This window comes from Bombus terrestris, chromosome 13 (assembly GCF_910591885.1).
Source record: "Bombus terrestris chromosome 13, iyBomTerr1.2, whole genome shotgun sequence".
Lineage (NCBI taxonomy): Eukaryota > Metazoa > Arthropoda > Insecta > Hymenoptera > Apidae > Bombus > Bombus terrestris.
This window is the reverse complement of record NC_063281.1, coordinates 11,585,489-11,600,097: the sequence shown is the minus strand read 5'-3', so window position 1 is coordinate 11,600,097 and position 14,609 is coordinate 11,585,489. Positions and strand designations below refer to the sequence as shown.

Here is a 14,609-nt window from a genome sequence, read left to right as displayed (position 1 = left end):
CTTTCTCTCCCTCTCTCTCTTTTTCCTCTACAAGTCTTCGAACTCTCCACTCTCGTGTCCCACTCCTTCTTGCTTGCTGGAGTGGACACGAGCGTCGTCGTTGCTGTTGCTGCTCCTTTTAGTGCTGTTTACGCCGCAACGCCGCTGGTGTATACCAGCGTCTCTGACGTAGGTGGTATCCAGCAGAGGCACGCGATCGTAGATGTCCACCAGCCGGTGCATTATGCATGTGCATAAGTTGCGCTCTCAGGGAAGGAGAAAAACTCGTGGCGATCCGAGTCGCTTCCTTCCTAGGTCCTGTTCCCGCGTATCCAGGCTACTGTCGTGTAGCTACGCTACTTTGATTCTACTCGCTTTCTGGATCCTCTCCTTGTCTTTTTGCTCTCTTTCTTTTCCAACCATCTACCCATCTAGTTGCGAATAGCGTCGAGTTTCTGTGAAGTAAAGCCGCAACGGATGTAAAACCATCGAATGAAAACGATTCGATGTTTATTTGAAATTTTCCTCCCTTAAAGATCATAGATTCTAAATTTTCCAACTTATAGCGTAATTCTTGCTACGTAAAACGAATCCTGCCGAAATTGATCGTAACGAAATTTGAATCGAAGTCTTTTTACATTTCTACTCTATCGTAGTGAACAAGATTCGATACGTTTCCGTGTATACTTATTCTAGAAAATTCCTCGACTTGTTTCCTTCTTAACCAAACACCTGTACGCAGCGGACGACTACGAAGAACATAATGTTGATAGATCGATTGAATCGTTTGGCGAATGACGACTGTCGGAGAAACATTCGTCTGTTTAGATGGAGAGCTCGAGCGACGATAGTGAAACGAGATACGAGCACGATTGTAAAAGCGTTAATATGTTAATGAACGCGTGGGGGTCTTACCTTCGAGATTTCCATGCCCGATCACATCGCTTCTTGGAAACGAGTCGAGGTGTCGATCTCGATTCCAGCGGAGTACGCCAAGTTGCGCGTGCTTCGTCATATTTCCTACAGCGTCCAGCATTGTCTCCACTTTCCGAACCGTAAATTTCACTAAGATCTTTTTAATCGTTCGAAACGGGACTTCCTCGTCGGAACTTCTTTAACCTATATGGCAGATAAAGATTCCGCGTTCGCTGTTATGGATCGACTGCAATAACGACAAGGATGCTCGATCCCACACCGAAAGGATACGCAAAGGTCTTTCCTGATCGAGTCTTCTCTAAGGAGAAATCGATTAACGAGTCGTTCGAAAAGGTCCGAGGAATCTATATAGAGATTTTACTCGTTTCTTACGAGACAATTAAACGTTTACGAGGTGTTTCTCGTAACTGGATCGAGCTGTAACATTGAAACGATGAAAGGTGGACGAAGCTTTTATTGGACAAACGTAACGTCCTGCATCGATGTGGTGTACGTACAAAAAAGGCAAAAGGTTCGATTTGCAAAAATATTTGGCATCCTTCGAACGTTTCTGCTTCCGAGGAAGACGCTGTTTAAGACAATCGACGATGGCGTTGCAGAAGGTTGGATAGAATTTTCACCTCGTATTACAGAAACGATATTTTAGAAAATCTTAATACGTGGAACTATACACGACGGTGTTTCTTTGTTGTATTGTCCTTTTACGTGTCGTTCTTTCATATCCGATATTAGTTAGAAAAATTCTTTTATTTACCATTTTTGGAACACGAAGAGAAAGATCGATCTGGTCAGAAACTTGCGCACGCCGTTCTAGGCTCGTCTACTGAAATATTTGTCCGTCCTTCGCCGTTTTAAGGTTTCGTCTTGGCCGAGCTGCGACAAACCTCTCTCTTCTCGCTTTGTTCTCCGATCCAACGAGTTTTGTCCGTACTCGGTCCATTTTCCATCGTGTTTCGCCCCGGCCGATTACGCGGTGTGACACGCACGAATCACGAATACCTGGAACGTCGTATTCCCGGCAGCATTTGTTATCTAGCTGAGAAAACGTACATGCGTACGAATATCGCATGATCGCGAGAGCGGTGACAAGCAATTAGTACCAACAATTAGCAGCGACGTGTTCGATCGCGATCGCGCCAAGGATAATTGCTCGCTTATCCACCGCTCGTCTACTTTCAATGACGAATTCGCAAGCACTTTTTTACAGCTTCCTATGACGTTCACCTTCGAGGCGTGAAACAAAATGTTCTCTTACGCGTCTCCCCTTTCACTGTACTTTAATTCGCCAGCTGTTGGTCGGTGATTCTGCGAAAATAAAAATAGAAAACTATGAATACGTAATGTGTCCAAGTGAATGTTCGAGAGAACGCGTGAAATGGCAGACAAGACCTTTTGTCAGAGTCGGAGATGGCTTCATCGTCGTCGAGTAGCGTAGAGCTTCGATACGAACGAAGGCCAGGTGGTCAAACGAGAAACACATTGCAAAGTTCACACGACGCGTCTGTGTTTCTGACAATTCGACGAAATCGTAGCCGTTGTCGATCAGATTAAGCAGAGAAACTGGTACGCGATAAACTGGAAATTAGACATAGAAAGTTAGAACACGATATTCAGATTGCTTACTCGACGTGCTGCGTAGACACCTACCTGGCAAACTCTAATAAATTTTATTTTAATCGCCGTCATTCTACGCCGTATAACGCGTATAACGCGAATTAACTAACAGATTTACAACAAAATAATTGGACGATAAAAGCAACGAAAAGCAGTGAAATTTTGCTAGATATCGTCAGGTGTTCTATCGCTTATGGCCGGCAGCGTACGTATTTCCTTGGCGATAGCCAGTTCTCGATCAGTGATCTCGCGGAAAACCGCCATTTACGGAAAACCGCCATTAAAGTGGTAAGCGGGAGCGTGAAGCCGAGGCCGTGCATCTCTTCTCTCTGGAAGAACGAAATCAATTACCCGACGACGATTGAACCTCGTCTGAACCGTCAGGCGAACGTCGCCGTAGTGCTTAATGATCTCTGTTTATAGGTTTACCCGGCAGGTGCAATAAATTCTAGCGGCGCGTCATTATTGGTACTCCGATGGCTCGTTATTCGCGGCAACGTCCTCGATTCGATACGTTGCGTTGACGCGTTTCGCGGCAATCAGATCGGAACGTCTCACTTTTATCGCGGAAAAACGAAAACCAGACTCTTCCAGTTCGCCTTCGAGACAACGTCTCGCTTAATTTACGCCGCTCGCTCGAGGAATGTTTAACGAAGAAAAGGACCGTTTAATTTCTGGAAAAAGCGTGTCGACCAATAAGCCTAACATCGATAGGATCGCTTCGCGCTTCTGTAATAAATAACGTCGTTTTTGGGATGTTAGCGAACGTATAATTCATCGCGCGTCGTTTTGAAGTACACCTCGCGGCGAAATTAAAGGCTCGTTAATTATTCCCCGACGTATTATCGAATTGTGAATTATCGTGGCTCCGCGGATGAAATGGAGAACGATCCGCGTGAGTTCCCTTGAAAGAGAAAAAGCTCCGCTTCAGACGCTCTCAGCTTTTTCATAAATACGAAATGAAAATTAAAAAATTTCATTATCACTAAGAAAAATACATTTTTTATATATCTTATATGTGTATATATACTCGAGCACTGTCACAATTCTGAAGAAATTACGAGGTCGCAGCAGTTGGAAGATGCACGATTTTTCGGTCAAAAGTTAACGATCCTTTAATTTTCCTGTCAAGTGTATTTGCATAGTCGCGTTGCTTGTTTTCATGGGTTTGGCGTTAACGGCACTAGTACATCGTCGTGTTTTATCTCTGCTGTTAAAAGGATAACTTATTGCCCAGCCATTCGACACAGTCGATCCAAGATTCGATTACGATAATAGCTTATTCGTTATCCGAATTTTTCGTTACGATAAATCGTCGAGAAGATAAAACGGACATCAAACTCGTATAAAAAATGGACGAGATCTTCTGGTAGCCAATTAGTCCGATGTTATTTATTACGACGCTGCGTTATCTGCAACTCGCCAACGCAACGTAGTTAAGCGTATTGCCGCGGCAATTAAACCGACGTTTCCTAGTGTTTAACGAGTCAAATACCTCTGTAAATTCAGGATCGCACGCGACGATGGAAATTTATTAATTTACAAATTTATATATTTTGCACAGAACCCGATAAAATTAAAAGTAAGCATATACAACGCTATCGTCCATAAGCCACGAAACACTTAGCGCACTTAGGCTAAGTATAATGGAATGTCGCAATTAAGATTAACATAATAAACGAAGTTGATATTTATTAACTGTGTGTATTATGTCATGCTTGGAAGATCTCGTTACTTCGTTCAAGTTAAATTTCGCTGTATTCCATCGATTTTATTAAAAGTTACGTGATTCGATCGCTGTCACGTTTGAACTCTACGCAAACCTTTCTCCGAGAAGATGAGAAATTTTCTTTTTCTAATTAACGCGCTGGAACAATCGGTTGAGATGACGGGTCGCGGAGACAGATTCAAACTCGTTAGATTCGCAAACGAGACAACCAGGCATTATTTACACAACGAAGGAGACGCGCGCCAGTATTCACAGAGAATGCAAATTACCGACTACCATAAAGGACTGTATGATGCGTGCGCTGGTTGCTCCGTAATGCACGACGTGCACAGCATGCACGTGCAACTTCTCTACGATTTACGATCCAAGAATTAGACACAATAGGAACGACCGGCTCGTGTCTAATAACCGAGTTACAGCCATACTTGGCGTCCGATTAATGTCCACTGCCTCGATACATTGCCAGAATTTGCAACTTCTCCGTTCAAAAGGATTCGCGACATTTATCTCGTCCTGTCGTTAAATATTTTACCTTCCCGAAAGCCTGCACAGCTTCTCGTTAAATCTCTTGCTTTCGATTCTTGCACGAATCCTATCCCATCTTCTACGTCAAACGTCAAACGTCTCACGTCCCACGACCAATACCCAATTGAGTAAATTACCATTGGGTAAAAATTACCATTACAATTGGGTAAATTACCATAATACTTCTAAATTTCCATATTAGATCTCACGATCTCTATCCCACGCTATTCACATACTCTATATCGAAAATTCAATATCTAACATCCACTGTCCTATATCCATTTCCTCGTCCCACATTTCATATTTCCTATGTGTATCTTATCTCGCAACTAGTATTCCTAACTCGTATCTTTTCTCTCATTCCCCATATTTGATCTCTTCATACCGTATGCCATATTCCATATTCAGTATCTTTAAGAAATATCCTCACACTTTCGCAGCACATTATATTTATCCCACATTTAATTCCAAACCCATACTTCTTTCTTATTCCCCACATTTCATCTCTCCATTCCATTCGCCATATTTCATATTCCCTTTCTCGTATTCCATATTCCATATTCAGTATCTTTAAGAAATATCTTCACACCTTCGCAGCGCATTATATTTATCCCACATTTAATTCCAAACTCATACTTCTTTTTGATTCCTCGCATTTCATCTCTCCATTCCGTACGTCATATTTCATATTCCCTTTCTCGTATTCCACATTCCATATTTAGTATCTTTAAGAAATATCTTCACACTTTCGCAGCGCATTATATTTATCCCACATTTAATTCCAAACCTGCACCTCTTTCTTATTCCCCGCATTTTATCTCTCCATTCCGTACGTCATATTTCATATTCCCTTTTTCGTATTCCACATTCCATATTTAGTATCTCTAAGAAATATCTTTACACTTTACTACATTCGTCTCACATTTAACGTTTCATATTCCTTATCTCCTACCCATATCCCATATCCACCGTATCGTATATTTCGAATCCTACAGATGCAAGCGAATTATTAAAGAAAATCATTTCTCGAAACTCAATTCGTTTCCCTTTTCCTCTCGCTTGCTATACGTTTGATATTTCTGATGGACATTAACGCGTGGTTTCGAGTCGTTTCCGTTAATGGAAGCTGCCTCAGGGCACACGATCGGTCGGCGTCTCCTGGCGCCTAGGAATTGCTAAATCAACGCCCGGGAAACGTTCTCGCAGCACCTGCCGAGGTCGAATAAGGCGACGCAGTCGTGCCTGCCGACTATGATTCGTTAATTAGCGTGTAGGTTAGCCCGCGAGTCCGCATCAAGAGTTTCAGTTATAGGGGGAAAAAACTCTGACTGCAGCGTCGCGCGCCAACATTAAATGGTCGCCGACAAAAGCGGCGTGTTAGCACCGTAATTACAGGCCACTGCGATTCCATTTTTGTCCGCGCTGCTTTTGCGAATTTATACGCTTTTATTGTTCGCCTGGGTTACCCTTCACCGACCGAAATTCCTCGTTTCTACGTTTGCGTGTCTCGCGAGCCGCCTTCCTCTGTCTCTTTCATCGACAACTTTAAACGACGTTGAATTTTGCGGCTCGTTTCACGATGAAATTTCCGATGAGAAAAGATCGATGGACGAAGCCAAATGTCTCGTTCGGTTGCTTTCTTTATTGCTTTTGATTCTTACGGCTGTTGCTTTAAACCTCCTGTTGATTCACAATTTGTTAAATCTTTACTGTGTAAACGTGAGTCTCTCCTATCTGAATTATGATAAGACAAATGTCCTTTCCATCAAGAGTACGAGTAAGAGAAATCCGCACGGTGCGTGGTCATACTGGTCATACTTGCAGATTGTGCAATGCGAGCAGGACAAGCTGGCAATTATACATCTCGTATCGAATAGTAAATCCCTTTCCGTTTACGCGAGCAACCATAAAACGCGCAAAGGTTGAACTTGCCGCGCTAGGCGTCAGATTAGAATGGGCTTAACAGTGACTTTTGTCTTGGCAGGAAATCCAGCCAGTGAATCATCGTGTCACCTGGCTGCTATAAATGTCTGCCTATTTATAAGATGAAAAGAAAACCGACGTTCTTGGAGAACGTTGGTTCTCTGTATGGAAAAAACTCGGACTCACCGAGTGTGACACTTTATCCACCATTTTCCGTATGTGAATCGTATCTGTTATCCGTGACTAGCGGTAGCTGGTAGTAGGTGTTATAATACCTACTCGTTTCATTTGCTGGAAAACACTGGCAAAATTTTAATCGCAGTGACGAGAGACAAAATTTTGAGAATTTCTATTTAGCCACTTGTTTCAACTCTTGTAGGTATCATCCTTTTGTATTGTCCTGTGTTTCGCTTGTGGTGCACATTTACATGAAATATCGGTAGGCGTGCCAATACTCGTATGTAAAAATTTAAGTACCAATGATTTGAACGAATGATTTATTTCGCATGTTATTAAAATTAATACAATGACAGAGAAATATTTACAGAAGATCTTAATAGCATCTACATGCGCGATACTTCTCATCATAATTGACCTCGAAATTAATAACATTACAATAATAGTGTAATAATAATAATAGCAATAATAATAGCAATAGTAGTAATAATAATATTAATAATAATTGTAATGATAATAATAATAATAATAATAATAATTAATAATAATAATAATAATAATAATAATAATAATAATAATAATAATAATAATAATAATAATAATAATAATATTGATAAATCGATTAGATCAGAGAACAAGGCGCGCCCGAGTGAAAGGGTAGAGGAACGGTACGCCCTTCTGCGAGGGCCAACGATCGGACTAAAAAGCCACGAGAATAAAACGCGACACGCGGGATAATTAAATACGATATCGGACAGAAAAGTAGACGGAAATAAATAACAACGCATTGGCCCCGAGAAATGGCAAACCGGCTCGCTTCGAATGCACGCCCTTTTTCTCTATCATCGTAGCAAAACTATATTACAGGTCTCTATGATTTTCTTTGATTCTCAGAGGCAATCGTGAAATCACGCAACACGCACTCTCACGCTCTTTCATTTGCTCATTGTGTTCATACTCTACGACAAGATATTATATATATTCGTGTCAGACGTCAGATATTCCCCGTGTCTCGTGTCGTACGTTCGCGTATCTCGATAGTGTGCGTTTCGGAACTTCAAAGGACGAACGCCTCACACCGCGATAATAATTAGGCTGCGGATATTTATACAAGTTTATAACTTTACGAAGAGATGGAGAATGTTGGAATCGTAGCAGGGATTTGTCTCGTGCATTAAATATTATATAACAAGTACGATATATTGGTGGCCTTTTTTCTTTTTCTATTAAAAATTATAATTCAATACATAAAATATATAGATAGCGTTTAAATATTTATTTGTAATATTTCGTATATTTCACATCTTTCGCGAATAAAATATTTTACGATCTAAGAGGAAGGAAGATATGTGAAAGTATGTATAGGAAGGGGAAGCGAGAAAGACAATTGGATCAAGCGTTAAACTTGTCATAAACGTATAAAAATCCGCAGTCTATTAACAATATTCGCGAAGTCGGGAAAGATTCGATTCCTCGATCTACGAGGAACTCGGTTACACGAAACAACGACGCAAAGCGATTCGGTCGATCGCGATTCCAAACGCATTTTCGATTTTCTATAGGCTGCTGCTTCGTCGGATGGTTGTTTCGACATCGACGCGCGATTCTCGTCATTTCGATCGTGTGCTCGTCCCTCCTGCTCGAACGTTCTCGTTCCTCCATCCCTGTGTTAATGTTTCTAAAGGCACTGTACGTTGAGAATTTTACCGCGATTTCAAGCGGCTAGTCAGAGGGAAACGAACGAATTCGAACAAAAGCACGAGCAACTATATGACTAGTATTTACGGAACGTTCCCTTCTACCACGGAAGTGGAAGCTCCACGAGATTTTTTTCAGCGTTCGTCCTCGTACTTCGTCTACGTAGATATGTATACATTATACATTTATGCGTTTCATACTCGCCAACTTGCGCAGAATTGAAAAAATCGGGATTTCGCTCGACGAGAGCTATCGATCGTTTCATTTCTCGCAACGAAACTCGCCCTGGATACGTATTTCAATGGCTAAAAGACTCATTTAGTACTAACGGCAGTAGTTTCGCGATGTATCTTGAGTCATTGAGATGCGACAGATCCTAGATGTGTAATAGGAGAAGAAAAGAGGCAGAAGGAAAAGCTTCTTCAAACGTCAACCTGTTAACCGAAGAAGGAACTCGAAAACGTAATTTTTCTCCATCTAGAAATCTCCTATCCCTTTACGTGTTGTTTCATTTTACTTAAGAATAAATATATCATTCGCGTCGTTTATCATTCGAAAGATCACAGAAGGAGCACGATGAGCTTATCTTTGTTAATTTTATCACTCTCACGTCATTTTCTGACGTAGCGTTTTAACATGCCATGGTTCAAAAAACTGGATCATGTTCGTCGATTTTCTGATTTTCTAATGTCACTTTACGGACTAAACAGGAGAATTATTAATACAAGCGGTGATTGGTTTTTAAGCAATCGTAAGCCCACGCGTATATTTAACTTCAGGATTCTAGGAGCATTTGGTTAAACGTAACTCAGCTAACAGGTTCATTTTTGAGTGTTGCAGCGCGATATTTAGCAGGGCAGGTCGTTGTGATACGAGGCACCGATCTCCCTCGAGAGACGATATCGATCCAACGAGAAGAATTGGAGACGCCTAAAGCTAGTTTAGGCTCTCAATTTCGATCGATCGTCGGTACGATTGATTAAATCGTCCGTACGACTAAGGCACTCTATTCAGACTGGAGAGAGATTTCTTTGACTCGTTCACCCGACTCTTCTTGGAAGCATCGATTCGTTCTCTCACCACGCTCTTCCGTCGTGCACGCGTTCATTTTTCTTCCGGCGCAACGAGCCGTATTTCCGCGGAGAGAGATACGCTACTACGAACGGGACAAACAAAAGCAGGCACTACGAGTGTGCGGTTAATGCTTGCGATCAGTCGCGTACAGCTCACTGCCTGTACACGCAGAAATATTCATACGCGAGATTCTACCCCGTGTATCTCGTACATTTCTATATCTACATGCACGCGTATGCTTCGTTTACGCTAGACGACTTAACCCATCAAGAGCCAGCGTTGCAATTTCTTTTTTTCTTTTCAATTTACATTATGGAATTGTATCCCAGACGGTGGATGTTTATGCAGATTCATATTTTTCTCGACAGAATGAAAAAAATGATGGCATAGGTGGAGAATTGTATTACTTTCTAAATATTCGAACGAGTACGATATCTTGCATGTTTTATACACTTTTGCCCATTGTGTGAATTCTACGTATCTTTGCATCTTTTACTCTGGAGGCTATCGCGAGTGAAATTTTCTTTTAATCTTACTGTTCTGTATAATAAATAACAAAGCAATGTTATTACTTGTAACAATAGCAACCAATAACCTTTTTATTATCAATTCTACTTTTTAAATTCAAAAACTTTCAAATTTAAAAGTAAGAACACATTTAATCCCACTTCGTTATTTTTGTCAGTATCTTTATTTGCAAAAAATGTACCATGGTAAGCCTTCATCTACGATAGCCTCTAAGAATTCAATTTCCCATAAAAGCATAAAAATCCACAGTCTAGTGAATACGATAGCGAATACCATGGATCTAATAGATTTTTATATATGTTACCTTTACTGTTCTATTTATTGTGCTTGGTCATTAATGGCTTAAGCGACTGGGACACGACTTCTCTTAAAACGTATACGGTAAAGGCACCCAAGTTATCGGATTGAAATTTTAGCGAGATCCGTGGAACGGAGCTCCAGGTAATTCGAGTTACTGTTATCACGACGATCTATATAGCGACTAATAATATTATGGCTAGGTTGGGCAAACTCGCCGCTCAGCATCGAGCTGCTCGCGCGCCATTTTACTTTATACACGTACGCTGTTACACTAGAATTCCGAACAAAGTCTGACATATGCCTGACATTTATCCAGTTGCGTAACTATCGCAAGTGTCGACCTCGCGTGAAACGTTGTTGAGAGGAGAGTCGAGACCACAGAAAACGAAACGAGATGAACCAGTCTTCCACTTTCGTATCGCGAGCAACTCGATGCATCGAACGCGTAACTCGCGTTTTTCTTTTTTTCTTTTTTTTTCTTTTTTCTATCTCACAGTTTGAAGGGACGGCCGGTCAGTCTATCGGTAATGGCAGACAACGAGCTGTCGATACGTTTCGCTTGAAACTCCTGCTGCCACCTTGAATCCAATCTACATGCAATAATTTATACAATTATTTGAGTACTCGGTGTAGAAAATTTCTATGAATTTACTATATATGTTATACGATTTTTCGAAATTTCGATAGTACTATAAAATGGAATACGAGTATTCCAATTATATTAGCAATTCGACCACGAAAACCGTGTCTCGTCGCAGTTCTAAGAAAATTTCACAATGTGTCATATAACCCGTACATAGTAAATTCGTAAAAAGATTCTAGAAGTGCTCAAATACTTCCATAAACCACCGTACCACAATCAACTAATAAGCTCTTCTTTTTACTCTTGCGTTATGTACGATAAAACCTTCGAAACTCGAGTAACGTGGTCCGGTCGACCGCCGCTCTCTCGTAGAATCTCGGTCGTCCGAATTTATATACAACATGCGTCACGAGCGATCGGTACCCGCAAATCTTCTCGTTGTAATATTTACAGTTATCCCATAGCTTTCTGTTTTTTTGCAGCGTATTTCTTCGACTATCGATGTCTCGCAACGCGTTCTTGAAACTACATTTACTGTACACCGTAACGTAATATATACAAAGGATCCTGTTGCTGTCCATCGAGGACCCAGGACTCTGAAGCTGCTCGAGAAAGTCCTTTACGGATAGATCACGCGCTTACTCATCTACGAAGCTCCATGAACCTGAAATCGTCGAATCCGTGCTTGCACCGATTCGCATTGTACTTCGCTGTATCTGGTGTATCTGCCAGCTCTTACAGGTTCACGAATTACAACTAAGTTTCCACCCCTTTCGCGAAGAGCTTCTAATCCAGCTTTACCATGGGCTGTTGGCGGCGTGGTAGCTTTGCTGAACTTCGTGTTCGACGTTTCTGAGGAAAAACGGCTGAGAGCTTTGCTCACCACTCCGTTGCACTCTCTCGACCAAACCCTCGTATGGTGCCTGTGTTCCCATCTGTCGGAAGGCGCTTCCGTAGTGGAGAATGGGAAAGTGGCTCTACCTTGGCTCTTTCCATATAAGATAAAATCCAACGAATCGTCTGAATAAATACTGCTTCGGTCGCTAGAGCTGTCCGTCGATATTTCTGAAACGGAATCGCTGCCACTGTCGCTGCATTGTTGCTCTTCGCCCAGGATGAATACCGGTGTGCATTTGAACACCTCTCCGGCTGGCATCGTGTGCGTGGCTGTGGCTCTCCTTTGCGTACTGCTTGTTACGTTCGAGGAAACTGTGGTACCGGATGACGGGACTGGCTCGATTATCATGATTTCTGTGCCGGAAAATTTCTGCGCCAGAGAATCCATGTTCCTCTTAAAAGTGTCCCTGCGATCCGAGCTCAGCCCGAATCTAGTGGGTTTCGGCGACATTTTTGACTTTGTATATATGTTCTCCGTGTGCGAGGAAATTGCTCTGTTTGCCGAGGGTTTCGTTTCCATGCCCTGACAAGCGTTCACCGCTTTTTGTTTCTCTGAGTCGTTCTTGGTCATGGATGGTCCTGTCGTTGTTTGGTGTTCGGCGCTCGTGGTAGATTTGGAGAATGATTTCGTTTCCTGCGATGATTTATCTTGGATGGGAGACTGGTCCAACGCTGGGCGGCTGGATAAAGATAATGGTGGTTGAGGGTCGTCGAACGAGCCGAACCATGGGTGTTGCAGGCATTCCGTGACGGTCAAGCGTTCGCTGGAAAAGCAACGGATTAAGATTATCAATATGAAGCGAACAAATAAGGATTCGATTAAAGTTTCGATCAAAATTTGTTGAATTTTAAATTTGTAGGAATTTATTAGCTTTTTATCGGGGCAAGTAATCTGAGTTACAACGAGAGTAATCTCCTTGCTTTTGTGTCAAACCACATACATAGTTGTATTTTCTTTTCCTTTTTTTCGATCTCACAATGTGTCCCATTCTGTACAAACCACCGCGATTTCACGAATGGTCGCCATTTCCGGCACAAGTCACGGGACGTCTTGACTCTGGTAACAGGCCTCTACGTAGTTGCGTAACGCGCGTTTCGTAGGGATGGAAAGGGAACGAAAACGACGCATGTACATTCGACGATAAAACACACACGCTGACAACGAGATAAGCCAACTTTCGCGTTGGAAGGGCGCGGATATTCCGGATGGAGACTTCCTTTCAGCTGTCCGACTGGTCGACGATAAGGAAATCTACGAGTTTTTCAGCGGAACTCGTTCGATGTGCCAACGTCCTTCTTCCCGTTTCGAAGAAAGTCGTCTCGATGGAATGTCGATCGTTTTGCTTCCACGTACGTGCGGATTCAGGAAGCCGAATGATCGAGTTTAAAGACTTTCGTCGTAACTTCTAAACCTACAACGTCTCCTCTACGATGAGATTTACCTCGAGGCATGACTTTGCACGAGATCTCGCGCAAAGACGAACTGGGTATCGCGATACCTATCAACAATTACGAGTTTCCAGGCAGTGAAATTTTCTTCTAACATCCTATACAGTTCCTCGCCAAAGTACCTGTACGAACACTTGTAGAAGCCCCGTACGAATATATTATGAGCGTTATAAATAGACCGCATACTTTTATGCAAATTCACTCTTTTATAAATCTGATTAAGCAAATAGAATCTAAGTAGAAATTGATGTCATCCATTGAACGTCGTATTAAATACTACATTATCGTACATTGCGTGAACTTTTGCAATTTCAGATTTCCTAACGCATACGAACTCGCAGTCTATAGTTACAACGAGATTCGACTATCATGGCTATATTGGCGTATCTTGAAACATAGTTACCGTATGTAGTCAAGAGAACTTTATGCATAAGTTTACGTTAAGTTCGTGGAAACTCGATATAACAAGTATGACCACGTTCTGACACGTTTCTTAAAATATTTCCACCAAGAACACATTTTTGTAAAAAAGAAAACAGTTACGTAATACGTCTGGTTCATTTTAAAAGTTAGGTCAGATGAAATGGGTGACAATGGTTGTATCGACTGGATATGCATCATGATAATAGTTTCATTTGACGGGAATCTGCAGGCTTGACTCGAGGTAAATCATCGCTCAGCGGCCGCTAAACTCGAGATCGTGTTATGAAAGAGACGAAGGAGTTCGCGTCTGACCTCGCGTTTATCGCTGGCGAAAAGGCGCCGGTGCCAGCGCCGCGACTTCGATGGAAGACTAAAGAGGTCGGCGGATAAGTATTATCGGAGAACGTGCTACTAAGAATTCCGGCACTGGTGAAAATAATGCCTTCGAGGAAGCGTGCCGCGCGACCTACCGAGAACGTTTACCGCTTACCGTTTACCTCGAAGCGAAAGAAGATAGGCCGCGTGGAGGCAGCGCGTGCATCTCGAGAACACTGTTAGTTAGGTCGAGTACGTTGGCATTATTTGGCTTCTAGGAACGAAAGCAATCGCATTACGTTAGATCGCGACATTCCAACGACGATGCGCTGTCCGAGTCGACCGGTAACACGCTTTCCATCGGGGGACAGTCCAAAAAAGGCTTTGAATACCTTCGGAAGATACAGCTGTGCTTGACCAAGATGAAATTTGCCATGTATCAAAGAGGCGAGATGGTTC

General features: G+C 42.1%; 1 protein-coding gene across 2 annotated transcripts in view; it reads right to left on the bottom strand.

Annotated features, from left to right (window-relative positions):
• Positions 1–7,186: 7,186 nt before the first annotated feature.
• Positions 7,187–14,609, bottom strand: part of LOC100645807 (serine/threonine-protein kinase 17B) — a 63,990-nt gene continuing 56,567 nt past the window's right edge. For both annotated transcript variants that reach the window (XM_003400151.4, XM_012315558.3), the window contains exon 6: positions 7,187–12,727. In XM_003400151.4, the coding sequence (XP_003400199.1) occupies positions 11,713–12,727 (1,015 nt within the window). In that variant the 3' untranslated portion in view covers positions 7,187–11,712. The remainder of the gene's footprint in view (positions 12,728–14,609) is intronic.